Here is an 18,868-nt window from a genome sequence, read left to right on the forward strand (position 1 = left end):
CGTGGGGGGCCACCCAGACCTTTGACCCCCGCCCGGACCTGCTCACTCTGTCTCCCCCTCCTTCCCCCCCCCTCTTGCCTCTGCAGCAGCAGCAGATGTTGGCAGCCAAAAGGCAGCAGGAGCTGGAGCAGCAGCGGCAGCGGGAGCAGCAGCGGCAGGAGGAGCTGGAGAAGCAGCGGCTAGAGCAGCAGCTGCTCATTCTGCGGAACAAGGAGAAGAGCAAAGAGAGTGAGGCCTGGGGTCTCCTGGGGCCAGCCAGGACTCCTCCCCAGCCCCCAGGTCAGGCTGTGGCCACAAGCACCCAGGTCAACTGTGCCCTGTTTTGCAGGTGCCATCGCCAGCACTGAGGTGAAACTGAGGCTCCAGGAGTTCCTCCTGTCGAAGTCAAAGGAGCCCACGCCAGGCGGCCTCAACCATTCCCTCCCACAGCATCCCAAATGCTGGTAATGACCCTTGGGGGACGTGGGTCTCAGAGGCGCCCTGCTCAGGGGCTGCCTGCCTGTAGGTTGGAAAGGGGCTCCTGGCCTGAAACCATATATGGGCCCTGCAGTCTCCTAAGAAGTTCTACTCCTGGTTTCTCGCCTCCCTTCTCTCCTCCAGATCCATTTTGTTATCCCTCCGTATAGTGAATATTTCATAAATGTAGACTGCTGGGTGGCAGGTCTAGCTGTCTGTGTGATAACTTAGACCTGCCTCTGTCCCCACCCCCAACCCCCCAGGGGAGCCCACCATGCTTCTTTGGACCAGAGTTCCCCTCCCCAGAGTGGCCCCCCTGGGACGCCTCCCTCCTACAAACTGCCTTTGCTTGGGCCCTATGACAGCCGTGATGACTTTCCCCTCCGCAAAACAGGTGCGTGCGTGCCCTGCCTGGCCTCCCAGAACACAGCTCCTGGGAGGCAGAGGCGGGCGTATGGAGGGGCCGGGCTGTGGTGTGCCCACTTGTGTGGACATGTCTGAGCTCTGGCTACCTTCCCCCTAGCCTCTGAACCCAACTTGAAAGTGCGTTCGAGGCTAAAGCAGAAGGTGGCTGAGCGGAGAAGCAGTCCCCTCCTGCGCCGAAAGGATGGGACTGTCATCAGCACCTTTAAAAAGAGAGCTGTTGAGATCACAGGTGCTGGGCCTGGGGGTAAGGACTCCTCTGCTGTCCCTGTTCTGAGGGCCTGGGGGCAGAGGCTGCTCGAGGCAGGCCTGGCTGACGGCCACTTCTCCCACAGTGTCGTCAGTGTGCAACAGCGCGCCCGGCTCTGGTCCCAGCTCTCCCAACAGCTCCCACAGCACTATTGCCGAGAACGGCTTTACCGGCTCAGTCCCCAACATCCCCACCGAGGTACGGGGCTGCCAGGGCAAGGGGGAGGGCCGGGGCTGTTCCTTTTCCCTTGGAAGGACAGCGGCTCCTTCCTGTCTGCCTTGCTGAGAGTGCCCAGTAGGGCTATCTCTTCCCACACAGGCAGCCTGGGGGCCTGTTGCCCTGGTGTGGGATGTGTCCCACAGGGCCCCTGAAGGGCTGTGACGTGTAGCCCATCTCCCCCAGGTGGGGCTCGGTGCTCGGGGAGCAGGGCACCTTTCTGAGCCCTTGGTCTCGGCCCCAGGTGGCCCCCCTTTGCCTGTGCTCATGCCTGTCTCTCCTGACTGCTCCCCAGATGCTCCCCCAGCACCGGGCCCTCCCTCTGGAGAGCTCCCCCAACCAGTTCAGCCTCTACACGTCTCCCTCTCTGCCCAACATCTCCCTAGGGCTGCAGGCCACGGTCACTGTCACCAACTCGCACCTCACTGTAAGTATGGGCACATACCCTGTCTTCCCTCTGGTGTTGGGTCCTTTGGTCCTGGATGTCCCCAGCTGGAGCTTTGGTCCTCCCGAGGCCCCGAGAGAGATCAGGTGGCTCACCCCAGAGCTGGGAGGTGGCCAGAGGGTAGTTGAGGGATGCTGGTCCAAGGTTGGGAGGGTTGGGGGCAATGTAAGCACCTCCCTCACCTGTCTCCCTTCTCTATGCCAGGCCTCCCCTAAGTTGTCGACACAGCAGGAGGCCGAGAGGCAGGCCCTCCAGTCCCTGCGGCAGGGCGGCGCACTGACTGGCAAGTTCATGAGCACATCCTCTATTCCTGGCTGCTTGCTGGGCGTGGCCCTGGAGGGCGACACGAGCCCCCATGGTCATGCCTCTCTGCTGCAGCACGTGCTGCTGCTGGAGCAGGCCCGGCAGCAGAGTACTCTCATCGCTGGTGAGTGGGCAGGCGCTGAGCAAGGGAGGGTGGTGAGCCCCCTGCTGGGGCTCAAGGCAGGCCCATCAGGGAGAAGCAGCCAGGGATAACTTCCAGCTTTGTCATAGCTGCCGTCAATGGCATCATTGATTGCTTCCGCAGTCTACAGATTTAGAGAGTTCCTACTGCATGCCAGGCACTGTTCTCCACATCTGCTGCCAAGACGGGGCTCACGTTCCAGAGCAGCGCTGTCTAAGCCACCATATAGTTTAAAGTTTTCTAGTAGCCACATTAAAATGTGTAAAAAGGAATGGGTGAAATTAAATTTAATAACATACTTAACTCCTGCCCTGGCTGGTGTAGCTCAGTAGATTGAGCTTGGGCCTGCGAACCACACAGTCGCGGTTCGATTCCCAGTCAGGGCACATGCCTGGGTTGCAGGCCAGTTTCCAGCAGGGGACTCACAAGAAGCAACCATACATTGATATTTCTCTCCTTCCCGTCCTCTCTAAAGATAAATAAATAAAATCTTAAAAAGAAAAGTAAAACATCACGATAAAACAAAATAATCCCTTAAAAAAATAACATATTTAACTCCCTATATCTAGAATATTATCATTCCAATGTATAATCAATATATAAAGAGTTACCAGTGAGATATTCAACTTGGTGTTTCACACTGTCTTAAAATTTGTGTGTATTTCCCACTGAGGACATACTGGTTCAGACAGGCCGAATTGCCAGGGCTCAGTAGTCGTGTGTGGCTGGCAGCTATGGGATCGAACAGCACAGCTGTGGACAGCCAGGCCTTAAGTAACCAGTGGCATCAGGAGAGGTCCTGCTTGAAAGACACATGGTCCTGGCCCCCAGGCTCCCCAGCCTGGTGCCCATGTCTGTGATCAGGGAGGTCTCGTCATAATTGGAGAGAACTAGTCACTGGGCTAGTTCTCTAGCCCAGTGGAGGGCCTGAGACTGTATGTGCAAATATAAGTGAATTGAAAGGAGAGACTGGAGAATCCAGGAAGCCTTGCTGAAGGCAGTGGCTCTGAGTTGTGAGAGTGTTCACTTATGGGGTGGAGGAAGAATGGGGCTGAAGTTTGGGGACAGGGTGCTCCAGGCCCCTTCACAGTTTTTCGTGGGTAGGTGGTGGTGTTTTAGGAGGGGGAAAGTCTTGGGGTGGGGTGGGGGGAGCTTGATAATGATGGTTATCATTAAACTTCCTGCACCCTGCAGTGCCGCTCCATGGGCAGTCCCCACTGGTGACGGGTGAACGAGTGGCTACCAGCATGCGGACAGTGGGCAAACTCCCGAGGCACCGGCCCCTGAGCCGCACTCAGTCCTCACCGCTACCCCAGAGCCCCCAGGCCCTGCAGCAGCTGGTCATGCAGCAGCAGCACCAGCAATTCCTGGAGAAGCAGAAGCAGCAGCAGCTGCAGCTGGGCAAGGTGAGCTGGGAGAACCAAATGTGCAGGGCTCTGCTGGGGGTAGGACCAGGCTGGCAGGAGGGGCGGTGGGGCTGACACCCCAGGGCATTCCCCCACAGGCACATCTGCTCAGAGGAGCCACCTTGCCTTTTCTAATTTACATAGCTCTGTACGTGCTGGGTGGCTTCAGGAAAAGGGGAGGGAAGGATAGACTTTCCTGGGTCATGGGCTGCATGGCTGTGCTCCCTCTCACTCTGCTGTGCTCCCTCCACTCTGCTCTCAGATCCTCACGAAGACTGGGGAGCTGCCACGACAGCCCACCACCCACCCCGAGGAAACGGAAGAGGAGCTGACAGAGCAGCAGGAGGCCTTGATGGGGGAGGGAGCCCTCACCATACCCCGAGAAGGCTCCACAGAGAGTGAGAGCACGCAGGAAGACCTAGAGGAGGAGGAGGAAGGGGAGGAGGAGGAGGAGGAGGAGGAGGACTGCATCCAGGTCAAGAATGAGGAGGGCGAGAGTGGTGCTGAGGAGGGACCTGACTTGGAGGAGTCCAGTGCTGGTTACAAAAAGGTACCCGCTCCCCCAGCCCTCGGTCCCTATCCCTCTGCCCTCTCCCCTCCTCCCCACCTTTGCCTTTCCCTCTCTCCAGTCTGCACGGCCCAGGTGTGCTGGGGCAGCTTTCTGAAGAGAGCAAAAGCGGAGTAGAACAGGGACCGGGGTCTGTGAAAGGGAGGGTGCTGCTGCTGTCGGTCCCAGAGCTGTCTGTCAGCACCAGTCTGCCACCCCGTCCTTGGGTCTGTGACTGCCCCCGCCTGTCTGCTCGCATGTGCACGCACGTGTGTGTGGCTGTGTCTACGTTTCTGCCTACGTAGGGTGGGTTGTGCGTCGGTCCTGGTGCGTGCATGTGTGCGTGTGTGTGTGCATGCGTGCGTATGTACACCACCCCCCACCCCACTGTTACTACAGTCTGCCCTGTGCCTAGCAAGCACTCCATTCATTGCGGACACAGCTGAGCCCTCCAGGCCTGACTCATCCCACCCCCTCCCACACCCCCATCCCTCTTACCTCACTGCTCCTCTGGCATGACTCAGTACTGTCCCCCCCAACCCTCCCTATCTCCTCAGGGGTGGAAACATCAAAGGCTGGAGTGGCTTTTGTTCCTGGACTGGGGAGCGGGAGCAGGGCAAGAGGAGGCCTAGAAGGGCTGGAGTGGCCTCTATCCTGAGGCCCCAGTCACCTGTCCTCACTCTGTCTCAGGCCAAGCCTCACCCAGGCTCCCTCGCACTCTCCCCCTTCCCAGGTATTCTCAGATGCCCAGCAGCTGCAGCCCCTGCAGGTGTACCAGGCACCCCTCAGCCTGTCCACTGTGCCCCACCAGGCCCTGGGCCGAACCCAGTCCTCACCTGCTGCTCCTGGGGGCATGAAAAGCCCCCCAGACCAACTCACCAAGCACCTCTTCACCACAGGTAAGCCCTACAACTGCCTGCTGTCCCTCCACCGTGTGCCAGGGGCCTGTGCATGCTGTGCATGGCATGGAGCCCGATGGGAATCGTAAAGAGGCAGTCCCTGCCCTTAAGGGATGGCCAGGGCCCCTCAGAGTACCCAGCAGGAAGGGAGAACAGGCCTTCGTCCTCTCCCTGTGCACCACAGCTGCCTGTCGTGGCAGGGGTGGCATCCTTTTTGGGGCCCTCGTCCAGCACCGGGGAGGGACCTCCTGGTTTTGAACCATCACCACACGAGCCTCCAGTGGGCAGGGAAGCTCACTGTCTCAGCTGGGTCCTGCCCTTCTAGCTTCCCCTTTCTCCTTGGGAGGTTGAGAGTGAGGCCTCTGTCCATTTCAGAAAGCTCTTCCACATAAAGCTGTCCTGTGCTGGGCTCTGAGGGGCCGTAGGTCTGAGGATGGTTTCATCACACGGGGGGGGGGGGGGAACAGGGGGGGGGCGTGGCACACCGTGGCTGTGACAGGAGTGGGGAAAGGAGGGTGTGCTGTGAGGTCACAGTGTTGGGGGCACAGTGGGCAGAGATCAAAACCAGTAGGGGTGTCCCCAGCAGCCTGGTTGAGTCCCGAGGAGCCATATGGGGAAAAGTTTCAGGAGCGGAGAGGGGTAGGTGTGTGGGAGGGTGGCTGAGGTGGCCATGAGGAGGTGCTCGGGTCAGGGCGGGCCGAGAAGAGCTCAGGGAGCTCTACTGGGGGCCTTGGCAGCAGGGCTGTGGCGCAGCCCGGAGCAGAGCTGGCTGACGGGCGTGTCTCCGGCTCAGGTGTGGTTTATGACACGTTCATGTTGAAGCACCAGTGCATGTGTGGGAACACACACGTGCACCCTGAGCACGCCGGCCGGATCCAGAGCATCTGGTCCCGGCTGCAGGAGACTGGCCTGCTTAGCAAGTGTGAGGTAAGGGAGCCCCTTCTCCCTCCAGCCCCTGACTCAGACCCCATGAAGGCCTTTGCGTCTCCCTGTTGGTGAATCCTCTCCTCTCCTTGTGTCTCTGTTCAACCTCTGACCTCAGGGCCCATCCCCCTGGCCCCCTCTGAGACCTGCCCTTTGCAGCCTGTGTCCACCAGGGTTCCCAGCAGAATGGGGGAAGAGTCCTGTCCTGGGTTCCCCTGGCAGCCAGGGCTTGCTTTCTCAAAAACCTTCGATCTCCTGAGGCCAGAAGTGGTTCGTGAGCCATGGCTGTGGTGCAGAGAGAGGATCTGGGTATCAGGGAGAGCTGGCCCTTCAGTGTCACCCTTCTCCTGCTCTCCCCTACCAGCGGATCCGGGGTCGCAAAGCCACGCTGGACGAGATTCAGACGGTGCACTCCGAATACCACACCCTGCTCTATGGGACCAGTCCCCTCAACCGACAGAAGCTGGACAGCAAGAAGTTGCTTGGTGAGTCAGCAGGCTGATGGGCAGGGTGCGGACCAGTCCTTGTCCGCTGCCTGGGTGGGATCGGAGGCTGTCAAGAAGACTGCCCTGCCAGGTGGGCAGATGGGTTCTGATGAGCACAGGTCATCCTGTGGCAGAGTTGGCACGGTGCCATGTTACATACCTCCAGGGGGCGCCGTTCACATAGACTGTGACATGATCAGTGCATACTGCTGGGGTGCATTGCAGGATGGAAGGTGATAAGTCACGCTTGGTGATGGAGTGTGATTTGCTCTTCTCCCCAACCGATCCTGACCATTTCTCTCTGCTCCCTCCCCGGAACACGGGACAGACATCTCCCAACTTCTGTGGGCTGCAGCTGGGGTCTAGTTTACTTTTTTCTGTGACTGAGCTCGCTGCCCTCTGCAGATCCAACCTGCAGCCCCAGTAGTGGGGGCAACTTCCAGAGCAGCTCTGTTTCTCTTCCCTGCAGGCCCCATCAGCCAGAAGATGTACGCCATGCTGCCTTGCGGGGGCATCGGGGTGAGCAGGGCACCTGCCAGTCGGGATGGGTGGATGGCTCTGCCAGTTCTGGCTCCTCCTTTCCTGCCCAACACAGCTGCTGGCTGGCTGTCCGTCCAGGTGCCTATTCTCATTCTTGCCCTCCCCCTGCAAGGAACATGCTGAAGCCTGCTCTCCTGCCCCTGCAGGTGGACAGTGACACCGTATGGAATGAGATGCACTCCTCCAGTGCTGTGCGCATGGCAGTGGGCTGTCTGGTGGAGCTGGCTTTCAAGGTGGCAGCTGGAGAGCTCAAGGTGAGTGTGTGCAAGGGGCCTTGGCACCGCTTGGGCTGGTCCTGCACCCTGAGGAGGGGGGTGTGGGGCAGCCTTAGCTTTCCCTTTATTAAGGCACAGGCCTTTGCCACCTCAGCTCTCAGGTGCCGGAGTTGGGAGGAGGTGACAGTTCTCGGCAGCTGGGGGATAAGGGGTAAAGAGGGACTGGCAGTTTCATAATGCCTGGGGCTCCCGTGGGTATTTCGAAGCCAGGGGCGGGTCGGCCTGTCTGTCCATGTGGCCCACGGCTGGTGTTTCTGTGGGCGTGTGTGTGCTGCGTGTTTCTGATCTGTGTTCTCTTTCCCACTTGGCTTCTGCTTCTCTCCTTTTGTGTCCACCCTTCTGTGACCACCTTGCCTGCCTGTCTTATGTCTCTGTTCCTCTGTCTATACATTTTCAGAATGGGTTTGCCATCATTCGGCCCCCAGGACACCACGCTGAGGAATCCACAGCCATGTGAGTGCCACCCAGCCCTGCACTAGGCTCACCGCCCTCCCCCCTTCTCCCCCCTCCTCCCCCCTCCTCCCCCCTCCTCCCCCCTCCTCCATCTTAGCCAGGTGATACCTGTATCTTGCTCACAGAGCAAACTGCTGCCAAGGCTGACTGACCACCCTGCCCTTTTCTCTTCCCTCCGCGCAGGGGATTCTGCTTCTTTAATTCTGTAGCCATCACAACCAAACTCTTGCAGCAGAAGCTGAATGTGGGCAAGGTTCTCATTGTGGACTGGGTAAGCAGGGGGCTGCTGGGGCCAGGGTAGACCTTCAGGAAGCCCCCACCCAGCCTTGCGCCCTCTTTCTCAGGTGCCCTCAGGGAGGCCCGGCCTGACTGCTTACCTTACACCCTCCTCCCGGAGTGTTAGCCCAGCCCTCTACTTCCACGGGGCTCCCTCCTTACTAGAAGGCCCAAAAGCGGTTCTAGCCCCCAGTCCACTTTGGCCCCCACCTTGCGGCCTCAAGCCGCTACCTTGAACAGTAGAGACCGTTGAACAGTAGGCGGCTGTGAACACCACCATTGCTAGAGCCACTCTGCTGGGGGCTGACTGTGTGTCTGGACGTACAGTGCTGCTCACAGCCACCTTGTGTAGGAAGAATTAGGATGTCCATTTCTATAAATGGAGACACCGAGGTATTGGGTGACTTTCCAAACCAAGGTTGCTTAGCTCGGGATGTTCACACTGGGCTTCAAGTCAGGCCTTTGGCCCGAACACATCTGCTCTTGCCCCTGCACAGCGCTTTCCAGACCTGCCTGTCCTGGCGGAGGGGGCTGTACCTGCTCCTCCCCGTGAGCTGAGGGAGTGGCCAGGAGTAGTTCTACTCTTCCTCCTCAAGGATGAAATGTCTCTGAAGCCCAACTTTGGCTTAAAAACTCATGTTAACGTTTGGATTTTCCTTCAGACCGTATCTGTTTTCAGGGCCTCACCAGCCTTAATGCTGCCCTCCCTCCTGTTGTGGGATGGGCTCTGGGGGCTGGTTGCAACCTTCGCGCCACGGCTTTGTCTTCCCTGCACAGAGTCTGGTTAGAGAACCTTGGGGCTGTGCTGTTGTGAGCAGAACACAGAGGCCCTGTAGCTAGTGGTGCGCTGCACGCCCAGAGCTCACTGGGGTGGGGGTGGGAGACAAGTAGAGTTTTGACCTTTGGGCCAGAGCCTGGGCCGCTTTCCTGATGCCATCACTCCGCCCCCCCCTAGGACATTCACCATGGCAATGGCACCCAGCAGGCGTTCTACAATGACCCCTCCGTGCTTTACATCTCCCTGCATCGCTATGATAATGGGAACTTCTTTCCAGGCTCTGGGGCTCCTGAAGAGGTACAGCTACTAGGCTTCAATATGGGGCCCCGTGGGGAGGTAGCAGAATGAGACCCGGCAGGCGGTTCTGGAGGCCCTTCGTGGTGCTGGGCCCTGGGAAGTCTGGGCTCCTGGTGGGAGGACCATGCCGGCAGCTGCCCCTCCACACAGAGCAGAGGTCAGTGGAGTGAGGGCTAGAGGCAGGGCTGAGGGTGGGGTGACATCTGGGGTCCCCAGGCAGTGAGAATAACCCCTCCCCCACCATGCTGCCAGGTTGGCGGAGGGCCGGGCGTGGGGTACAATGTGAACGTGGCATGGACGGGAGGTGTGGACCCCCCCATCGGAGACGTGGAATACCTAACAGCCTTCAGGTGGGGACTGAGAGGGGCTGGGGAAGGGGGGAGCCCCCGGGCCCTGCCCCCGGGAAGGGTAGAGCCACTCAGTTTGGTGTAGGTGGAGGGGGTTGTCTCGGGGGGCACAGTGGGGCTCAGCCTGGCTCAGCCTCCTGCCAGGGTCAGCTTGGGCCCTCCCTTTGCAGGACAGTGGTGATGCCCATTGCCCACGAGTTCTCACCTGACATGGTCCTAGTCTCCGCCGGGTTTGATGCTGTTGAGGGACACCTGTCTCCGCTGGGTGGCTACTCTGTCACCGCCAGATGTGAGCCTGCTGAGGGATTAAGGGAGGCTGTGGAACAGTAAGGATGGGGTTGAGTGGGGGCGTGGAACAGTTACAGGCTGATACCGCACAGTTGGAAGGACAGCTGGGGCAGGCCCCAGACTTGGAATCACCCTGGCAGTGCCCTCCCACCTCCCTCTGCCAACCTTGGCCTTGAGGGGCTAGTGAGGAAAGGGTATCGAGGGTAGCGGAGGCTGTTTCTCCTCCCAGAGTCGTACGGATGGAGCGTGTTGATCTTCTGTTTTAGTGGTGTTTCTTATAAAATGTGTGACTGCATTTTTTTAGCTAGTCTGTTATGTTTTGTCTTCAATGGAGCATGTAGTTCATTGACTTTAAATTTATTATGAACATGTATATATACATTTGAGTTTAAATCTGTCATTTTTGTGCTGTTTGTCCCACCTCTTGTTTCTATCTCTTTTCCTTTCGTATCTTCTCTAATTGATTTTTTAGCCATTTAACTCCCTTCACTCGTTCCTAAAGGTTTTGGTCACTTGACCAGGCAGCTGATGACGTTGGCAGGGGGCCGGGTGGTGCTGGCCCTGGAGGGAGGCCACGACTTGACCGCCATCTGTGATGCCTCTGAGGCCTGTGTTTCAGCTCTGCTCAGCGTGGAGGTGAGGGGTGCAGGGAGAGGCGGGGGGATGTGGGCCAGTAGGCCAGCACTGAGGGTCCCTGGGAAAGTCGTCCTGAGTCCTAAGGACAGCTGGTGGCCAGGAAGGGCTCTCTGAGTCGGGTTCCTCCCGTCATGAGGTGTCTGAGGCTGAATGAGGTGGGCATAGCAGCAGGCACCACCCATTCCCCACCCTAAGCTTTCTTTTCTTTCCCTTGCCAGCTCCAGCCCTTGGACGAAACGGTCTTACAGCAGAAGCCCAACATCAATGCAGTGGCCACGCTAGAGAAAGTCATCGAGATCCAGAGTGTGTGGGGACAGGTGGAGGGGCTGAGACCTTGCCTTGCCGAGGGGGCGGGCCTTAAAGGTGCACTAGGGCTGGGCACGTGCGCGTAGGGGCTCTGTCCTCTCTGACCCCCTGCACCTTTCACACCCACAGGCAAACACTGGAGTTGCGTGCAGAGGTTTGCTGCTGGCCTGGGTCGTTCCCTGCAGGAGGCCCAGGCAGGTGAGGTGGAGGAGGCCGAGACTGTGAGCGCCATGGCCTTGCTGTCGGTGGGGGCCGAGCAGGCCCAGGCTGCTGCAGCCAGGGAGCACAGCCCCAGGTGAGGTTCCTCCCACCTCTCTGCCTGGTCCAAGCTGGGGAACCCACTGAATGCCCCTCCCTGTGCTTGTCCCCACAGGCCAGCAGAGGAGCCTATGGAGCAGGAGCCTGCCCTGTGACACCCTGGCCCCCACCCCTCTGGGCTTCATCATTGTGATTTTGTTTATTTTTTCTATTAAAAACAAAAAGTCACACATTCAACGACGTGTGCCGTGTGGGTCTCTCAGCCTCGCCCCTCCTGCTCCTCTAAGCTGCCTCAGGCCCCCTCCCCTGCGGCCCACACCTCAGCTCTACAAGTTTGCTCCCTCTGTATGGTGTGGGGGTGCCCTTTGCGGTCCCTCTCCCACGTTTGATCTCACACTCAGTTTCCTGAATTCTGTCTTTTTTCCCCCTTGGAGCCTGGGCCAGCTCAAGGTGGGCATGGGGAGCCAGATAGTACCTCCTGGTTCTGGAGTTGGCCTGAGTGAGGAGGGAACGGGAAGTTCGGTGCCTTGGATTCAGACGACTTGGGGGAATTGCCTTAATTTCACCCTCCTCCCCTCTCTAGCCTTGGGAGGTTCTGGAGGGTCCCTCTACAGTCAAGGATGTAGGGGGGGGAGGTGGGCTCCTGCCTGATGATTCCCCATCATTTTTTTCCCTCTGTCGTCTTCACCGTCTCTGCACAGACTTCTTTCTCCTCCTCCCCCCTGGCCTCGGCTCTGAAGAAGGCCCGTGCCCTAGGATGTGAGCCTGAGGTCTGTGGGTGTGGCTGTCTTGCTTTACACTCCTCAGGGCCTATTTCCCCTTCCAGGGGCTGGAGAGGGTGGGGAGGGTGGGGCTGGACTTGTGGATTCTGAAAGGCCTGAGGGAGCCACAGATCAAGGCCTGCTTTCTACCTTAGTCTGTTGTCCTCCCTGCCCCTCTGCTGGCACAGACTGGGGGGTGCAGACGCAGGAAAGTGGTCCCTGCAAGGGGGTGCCTCAGGCTGGTGAGAGTGCCCCTGCTGTTCAGGACCAGATTTCCTTAGTCACCTAGCACGCTGCAAGAAGCTTTAGTGGCCCACCCCTTCCCTCCTGGCACCTTTTGCTTTGAAGCCTAGGGATGGCAAGAATGGAAGCTGTGGAAGGGGCAGGGCCAGAACCCAGAAACCCAGGAGTCTGCCTTCAGCTGGAACTTCCAATCCTGGGCTTCCTTAGCTGGCCACCAGCCCGAGGGAGCTAAGACCAGGAGGGGGTTCCACCCTTGCTCTTCCCCAGGAGCCTAGCCTTGCCCTGTTTCTGGGGCTGGGGGCCCACAGGCTTCTAGGGAGTGCTGTCCAGCCTGTAGGAAACCAAAGACGGGACGTGGTTCCTAGGGGGCTGAGTCTTCCTCCCTCCTCCCAACACCACACACACTTTTTCGCCCCGTCCCTAGGGCCCCACCAATCTGTTTACATATTTATTACTCTAATGGGGGCCTGAGCAGGGTTGAGGGAGCCAGGGGAGGGGCAAGAGTCCCACCATCATCAGTTCGTTGTGCGCTTGTGTCCTGTGTGTTGTTAGTGTGTACTAGACCCTCCTGCGGGGCCGGGGCTGGGGCGTCAGGCCTCCTGTGCTGAGCCCCTGATCCGGACCCCTTACCCCGCATCTTCCCATGGCCCGTCTGGTTCCCATGTAAACCCACTCCTTGCTTTGTCTCCTCGGATGTGGTTTTCAGTTAAGCATTTTGTAACCCATTCCATGGTGTGTCCTTGCATAAATAAATGTGTTTCTGGCAGTGCCTTCTGGGGCCCGTGTCTCTGTTCTCTGGGCTCCCAAATGGAGAAGAGATTCTTATTTACCCTCTTGGCCAAAAAACAAACAAACAAACAAACAAACCAACCCCACAAAACTCCTCTCTGGCCCCTGAACTAACCAACTAAGGAAACAGGAGTCTGGGGTGGCAAGGGGTATCTGTCCAGTAGGTTAAAGACAAGGTTTCACTGAATGTAGCCATAGCACCATATGAGTGGGACCAGTCATGTGGCCTAGGCATCTGGATACCCAGGGCCGAAGGTCTGAGTGAGTCTGTAGCCCTCCCCTTTTCCTTTGACGCTGCCTCTGCAGAAACAGGGCCGCAGGGGTGGAGAACAGGGGGCCCAACCAGGATTCCGCACACACACAGGCAAGTTCACTGGAGATACACACACAGGCAAGAAAGTCCGGAAGTGTTCAAGGGCTTTACTGGGGCCACTCAGCCCCTCACAGTGTCGTAGAAACCCACTGGGCTTGCCGCTGGCGTTGCTTTTGGGGGACTTTGAAGGGAAGGGAGGAGGACCAACCTTTCTGGGAGGGAGAAGGTCCTTTGGGGCTAAGCCAGGTGGTGGAAAAGTGGGAAATTCAAGATAAGCGGGCCTTTCGAGGGGCTGGGAGGGGTTGGGGTTGCCTCCTGGAGCGGTGGCTTTGGAGGAGGCACCTGAAGTCAGGAAGAGCGGATGGGTGGGGCTTCTTGGGCACTGAATGTGAGCACCACCCAGGGCACGAGGGCCAGGACCAGGCATGGCCAGAAGGTGTATTTGAGGAAATTGAAGATGTAGAAAAGGTTGATCTGAGGGGGGTGGCCCAGCCAATCCAGGGGGCCCAGCAGCCCCATGGCCAGCACAAGGCAGGCTATCTTCTGGCCCTTTCCCATGTAAGCTCGCCGGACTTGGGCATAGCAAGGAGAGTGCAGGGCGATGCCCAGACCCAGGGCGGCCCCCGAATCACGGCTCAGAGAGGCGAAGGGCCGGCTGTCCACGTGCACCCACTCAGGCCGCTCACACCACTTGGAAGCTAGGTGGATGGACCTGTGGGCAAAAAGAGCTTTTGCCAGGAGAGACGTTCCCCTTGGCCCTAAAAAGCTGATGGCTCTTGCCTCCTTCGGGGTCTATCCTTGTGTTCTGCTGAGACCCCAGGGCAGTTTGTGTTTGTGAACACATAGTGTGTCCTTTTTTTAGCTACAATGAACCAGGGAAACCGCCCCCCCCAGGCTAGGTAAAGTGAGGCAGGACAGGCCCAGCCTGCCCAAGCTTCAAAGCAGGACCTACCATGAAAGATCCAGGCCCAATGTAAAGAGGGTCCAGTAGGTGAGGCTGGCACCCAGCAAGAGGGCCAGTGAGGTTAGCCCGTAGAAGCTTAGCTCCCGTTCCATGGGCACCCGGGGGGCCATCAGCCAGCCCAGGACAGCACCTGGGGGAGTGGGATGACAGCAGCTTCAAGGAGTTTGGGGACGTGACCCCCTCAGAGTGACAATGCAACTTGGCAAAACACAGACATAAGGGAAGTCTTGGGGTTGTGTGTACGATGGGAAAATCCCAGACTGGTCCTCCCACTGCCAACAGCACCCTCTGGGCCCATCCTGTTGTCCCAGTTGCTCACCGGTTATCAGGCCGGCCAACACCTGGTGAGGGAAATGTGCTAAGAGGAAGATCCGGGACAGACCGACAGCCAGTAGGAAGGTGCAGTAAGCCAGGCTTGGCATCATCCTCACCCAGCGGCTACAAAGAACAGAGGCAAATGGTCCCGGGGATATCCAGACACAGCTTGGCTTTCCACAGCCCAGGTGCCCAGGGTCCCCAGAATTCCAGCTCCTGAGCTGCCCTGTTGCTGGGTCTTACCACTGCCCCTGCCCCCCCTGTACCTGGGGGCCACTCGGGCCCAGGTGTACCTGTGGGCCCGAGTAGCCACCTGGGAAGAGATGGCTGTCATTATAGGCCAGAGGGCTGCTCCTGTGATCATGCAGTGTCCAGAAGGGCTGCCTGTGGGGGACAGAGAGGCTGGTGGTGAGAGGATGGGGGCAGGACCCAGATGCCCCAGGTGGCAGCTCAACATAGCCACCTGCCCCTGGCTAGAAGAGAGCACTGGTCTGTAGCTCCCTCTCCCTGAGGCCTCTGCTCTCAGGCTTCTCCTTGACCTGTGTCTCTTGGCTCCACTCTAAACCCAGTGGGCAGCTGGCACACTGGTATGTACGGGCTCTCTCCCAGAATTCAACTTGTTCCTCCTGGGGTTTCTTTGTCCTCTGTTTTGGTAACTGTGAGGCTGGTCCGCCCCGGCTGAAAAGTGCTCTGAAACACTCACCCAAATCCTAACCATACTGGGAAAGGGAGGTTTGAGCCTCCTTACCTGGACCAGTTTCACAAGAAGAGGGGAACTGGTGAACCTGGGCTGGGGCCTGGCTGTAGTACCCAGACTCATGGACCCACCAAAAAGGCCTGTCCCCAAAGAGCAACCTGGAAGAGAACAGAAGCAAGACAACATTATGCGCACACAGGTTACAGGAGAGGGTACAGGAGAGGGGCAGAAGAACACCCGGGAGCGCTCTGGAGGGCCTGCAAGGCGGAGTCGGAAAGGCAGTCCCATTCTGCGCTGTCACACTGCCATGGGTGTTTACCCTGGAATAGGAGAAAGCACACTTGTCTTTTAGAAAGTGATACAGAGGTAAGAGACTGTGGTCGGTGTTGGGGTGTGTGTGAGTGTGTGCATGCATGCTCTGAGGTGCTCACACATCCTCCTCTTACCCCTCCCACTGCAGGACCAGCTCTGCTCTTCTAACCCATGGAGAGCCCAGGACCTCTCCTTGGACTCCTCCCAGAGGCCCCTGCTTCTCCCTCTCTCCATTTCCCAAATTCCAGCCTGAGTTATCTACACCTGAATTACTACTTAGGTAAGCTGCTTATGTCTGAAAACGGGAGTGGGGAACGGACTGAGGAGGCTGAGAAAGACTGAGGACAAAATATTCAAAATTTCCTGGCCTAGGAGGTGCGTGGCTGGACCCTGGGAAAAATCACAATGAAGAGGCTGCTCTGGCCAGAAAGAGACAAGGTAGGAGAGCAGGAGAGAGGCTGGCAGAAAATCAAGTGCTGGGAGGAAGGAAATAGAGAAGGAACGGCTGCTCTCTACCGAAAACTGAGCCTTACTCTCACCCCAAGCAGGTGCTCAATACAGACTTGGCAAATGAATGGGCATTTTGTCAAGTGGGGGGCATTAAGAGTGTCTACCTAAGGTGGTGATCTGACTCTTAGGGGAACAGGCCTAGAGAAGGAGGCTTATACAGACTTGGAGGGAGAACATAAAGGAAAGGACAATTAGAAGAAAATTATTAGACAACTGTTTGTTCATTTACAGTAAGGGTGAAAGTCTTGCAGAGAAGAGTACAAGGGAAGGTAACTCTGATTCCATTTTTCAGCAAGTCATTCCAACCCATGTGTCTGTCGCCTGTGAGCCTCCCTTCCGTCCGCTAGGCTGGGGATCTGGCAACAGGGGCTGAGGTGCACCCCAGGTGGCACAGAGATGAGCCCCAAGGGCCTCACCCGCTTGCCTGGTAGTGCTGGCTTCTAAGTCTGCGTGCGTGAAGACCCTACTAGTGAATGAAGGGGAAGACAAAGAGCCCCAGGCTTTTCAGACTTTACATACAAATACCCAGGGTTCTGGCTAAAATGCAGATTCTTTTTTTTTTTTAATAGGTATGTCAGGAATTTTCTAGTTGCAAGTGATCCTTGAGTAATGAGCCCTTCTTTTTAAAAAATATTTTATTAATTTATTTTTAGAGAGAGGGGAAGGGAAGGAGAAAGAGTGGGAGAGAAACATCAATATGTGGTTGCCTCTCATGTGTCCCCTACTGGGGACCTGGCCTGCAGCCCAGGCATGTGCCCTGACTGGGAATTGAACCAGTGAGCCTTTGCTTCACAGGCCCATGCTCAATCCACTGAGCTACACCAGCCAGGGCTAAAATGCAGATTCTGATACAGTAGTTCTGGCCCTGGGCCTGAGATTCTATACTTCTAGCAAGTTTTCAAGTGCTCCCTATGCTGCTGGTCATGTTCTGGGGCACACACTGTAACTTGCAAGCCTGCTCTGACTTTAGCAGATAGCGTGATGCCTGGCACAAAGCATGCTTTTTAAGAACAGTGTTGAATGAATGAATAGATGAATGAAAACGAGCTGAGAAGCAGGACTACGGGCTACTTAAGTCACCATAGGTACTTGTGAAAATTTAGATTCCCAGCCCCTCTGCTGGAGTTTCTAAATCAATGTTTTAGGTGGGATGTGGTACCTGCATTTTAAACATGCCCCTTAGGTGGTTTCTGATAAGGGCCTTTTGAGAAACACGGGTCTAATGAGTAGGTAAGGAGTCTGAGGTCTGAATCCAAGATGGGAAGTCTTAAAGCCATGGGGTTCACTGGTGGGGGGTGAGGGTGGAAGGTGGGGGACACCCAGGCCTTGGAGGCACCTGCTGGAAGATCAGGGCTTGCACAGGACTCAGGGCCCTTGAGGGTGGGGGAGTAGGACGCAGGAGGGCTTCGCTATCTCACCACTTGAAGACGAGGTTGAGCCACTCGGTGATGAGGCTGATCCAGAGCACTGCGATGCCCACGCGGCGAGAGGCATAGTAGGCCGCGGGGAAGTAGAACAGAAAGAGGCTCTTGGGATCGCCCAGAAAGGTGACCCAGAGCCACACTTTCTCCAGCCAGGGCACCTGGTTCTGTAACGCCTCGGCCATCGCGATGCCCGCGCTCAGCGTGGACTCCATGGCGACCCAGGGGTTTGTTCTAGGGCAGAAGCCGAGGAGTCCGGGCGACAAGGATGTGACTACTAACTACTCTCCGAAGCCCACCCAGGCGAGACCCAGGCCCACCTTTCCTTCCAGCGACCAGCTCAAGCCCCGCCCCACCCCGCCCCGCCCCGCCCCCTGCAGTTCCAGGCTCCCGCGAGCCTGGTTCTTACCATACCGTTTCCCCCCGTTCTCTTCTTCGGCCTTCCTCTCTACTGGGCAGCGCAGGGGACAAATCTTTGCGAAGGCGTTTCCGCAAATCTCCACGTGGCCGCTGTTGCTGGCACGTGGGCTTCGGGCGCATAAGTGTCAGCAACACTGGGTGTTCTGGGTGAAGGGGTGGACTAACCTCAGGGTTTGCAGCACGCTCAGCGTCCCTGCTTTGCTGCAGTGAAGATGGATGTGTAATTTCCAGGGCCGGGATTCCTTCCAGATCGGACCTCCCCTCTTAAGTACTGCTACCCTCCAAATACATCCTGAGATCTCTTGGAGAAGGGGCTACGGACTCCTCCTCCACCGGGGAGCCAGGCACTCCGGTCTGTGTTAAAATGAGGTTCTAAATTCTCACACACCACTGAACAGCCCGTGCCTTCCTCCTCAAGCCCGAAACTCTCCCACCCGAATTCATCCACTATCAATTTAGAGGCTCACAGGCAAGCCTTTTGATTGTGGGGAGTCTTGCCTAAAGCCTCGCGAATTCTTACACATAGGACGGCCTAAGTCATACTACCAGTTCTAGGCTTGCCTTGTCCCCTTCCTTGCATCCTCTTATCTTCCAAAACCGCGTGGAGCTGATAATCCATGAGATAATAGGTGTCTATTGGATAATAGATACTATAACAGATAATAGGTGGAAGAAAAGGGGCACACACCCCAACAAAATTTGTCATAATCTTATGGAGGAACACATCCAGAAAACAACTCTATTCTGGGCGAGGCCCTGCACAGAGGCAGAAGCGGGTGAGGCCGCAGACCGCTGAAGTGACTACTCAGTTCCTTACCTCAAGCAACTTTGTTCTTGGGGTTTCCTGATGGATGGATCAAAATGAAAATGTAAATTTGAATTCTTCTTGGAAAGAGATAAACTTCATGAATTCAAAAGTTGTGGGAAAGGCAAGCTGGTGTAAATCTCATTTCATGCACTTGATAATTGCCCAATGGAGAAAATGTTTTTCAATTGCCCAATGGAGAAAGCCTAAATTTTCTTTCTTTTCTTTTTTTCCCCCAAGATTTTATTTATTTTTAGGGAGCGAGGAAGGAAGGGAGAAAGAGGGACAGAAACATCAATTGCCCAAGCTGAGGACTGGGCCCAAAACCCAGGCATGTGCCCTGACCAGGAATCAAACGAACGACGCTT

General features: G+C 57.1%; 2 protein-coding genes across 9 annotated transcripts in view; one reads left to right on the top strand and one right to left on the bottom strand.

The window, feature by feature from the left end:
* Positions 1–11,190, top strand: part of HDAC5 (histone deacetylase 5) — a 35,494-nt gene extending 24,304 nt beyond the window's left edge. For 2 of the 6 annotated variants that reach the window (XM_037067909.1, XM_037067916.1), the window contains exons 5-27: positions 87–228; positions 329–443; positions 720–850; positions 980–1,126; positions 1,215–1,327; positions 1,641–1,772; positions 1,995–2,217; positions 3,430–3,641; positions 3,904–4,191; positions 4,922–5,087; positions 5,881–6,014; positions 6,376–6,496; positions 6,966–7,015; positions 7,183–7,290; positions 7,709–7,764; positions 7,948–8,035; positions 8,996–9,115; positions 9,368–9,465; positions 9,633–9,751; positions 10,253–10,386; positions 10,605–10,689; positions 10,822–10,987; positions 11,066–11,189. In XM_037067909.1, coding sequence (XP_036923804.1) covers positions 87–228; positions 329–443; positions 720–850; positions 980–1,126; positions 1,215–1,327; positions 1,641–1,772; positions 1,995–2,217; positions 3,430–3,641; positions 3,904–4,191; positions 4,922–5,087; positions 5,881–6,014; positions 6,376–6,496; positions 6,966–7,015; positions 7,183–7,290; positions 7,709–7,764; positions 7,948–8,035; positions 8,996–9,115; positions 9,368–9,465; positions 9,633–9,751; positions 10,253–10,386; positions 10,605–10,689; positions 10,822–10,987; positions 11,066–11,105 — 2,988 coding nt within the window. In that variant the 3' untranslated portion in view covers positions 11,106–11,189. Of the gene's footprint in view, positions 1–86; positions 229–328; positions 444–719; positions 851–979; positions 1,127–1,214; positions 1,328–1,640; positions 1,773–1,994; positions 2,218–3,429; positions 3,642–3,903; positions 4,192–4,921; positions 5,088–5,880; positions 6,015–6,375; positions 6,497–6,965; positions 7,016–7,182; positions 7,291–7,708; positions 7,765–7,947; positions 8,036–8,995; positions 9,116–9,367; positions 9,466–9,632; positions 9,752–10,252; positions 10,387–10,604; positions 10,690–10,821; positions 10,988–11,065 lie in introns of those variants that run through there. The other 4 variants (XM_037067925.1, XM_037067900.1, XM_037067935.1 and 1 more) reach the window with 4 other exon arrangements.
* A 2,159-nt stretch (positions 11,191–13,349) lies between these two features.
* On the bottom strand, positions 13,350–17,747 carry G6PC3 (glucose-6-phosphatase catalytic subunit 3). 3 transcript variants are annotated; one of them, XM_037067957.1, is made up of 7 exons: positions 17,685–17,747; positions 17,273–17,509; positions 15,084–15,190; positions 14,629–14,719; positions 14,340–14,458; positions 14,009–14,150; positions 13,350–13,768 (listed from the first exon to the last, which is right to left on the bottom strand). In XM_037067957.1, exons 2-7 carry the CDS (start codon positions 17,488–17,490, stop codon positions 13,405–13,407), a joined length of 1,041 nt encoding a protein of 346 aa, XP_036923852.1. In that variant the 5' UTR covers positions 17,491–17,509; positions 17,685–17,747; the 3' UTR covers positions 13,350–13,404. The 3 variants fall into 3 exon arrangements, with proteins under 3 accessions (XP_036923852.1, XP_036923862.1, XP_036923870.1); XM_037067967.1 differs by having other exon boundaries at positions 17,690–17,707; XM_037067975.1 differs by lacking the exon at positions 17,273–17,509 and having other exon boundaries at positions 17,685–17,705.
* Between the last annotated feature and the right edge of the window lie 1,121 nt (positions 17,748–18,868).

Source organism: Sturnira hondurensis, unplaced genomic scaffold (genome assembly GCF_014824575.4).
Source record: "Sturnira hondurensis isolate 20B ecotype Veracruz unplaced genomic scaffold, ASM1482457v3 Scaffold0001221, whole genome shotgun sequence".
Taxonomy (NCBI): domain Eukaryota; kingdom Metazoa; phylum Chordata; class Mammalia; order Chiroptera; family Phyllostomidae; genus Sturnira; species Sturnira hondurensis.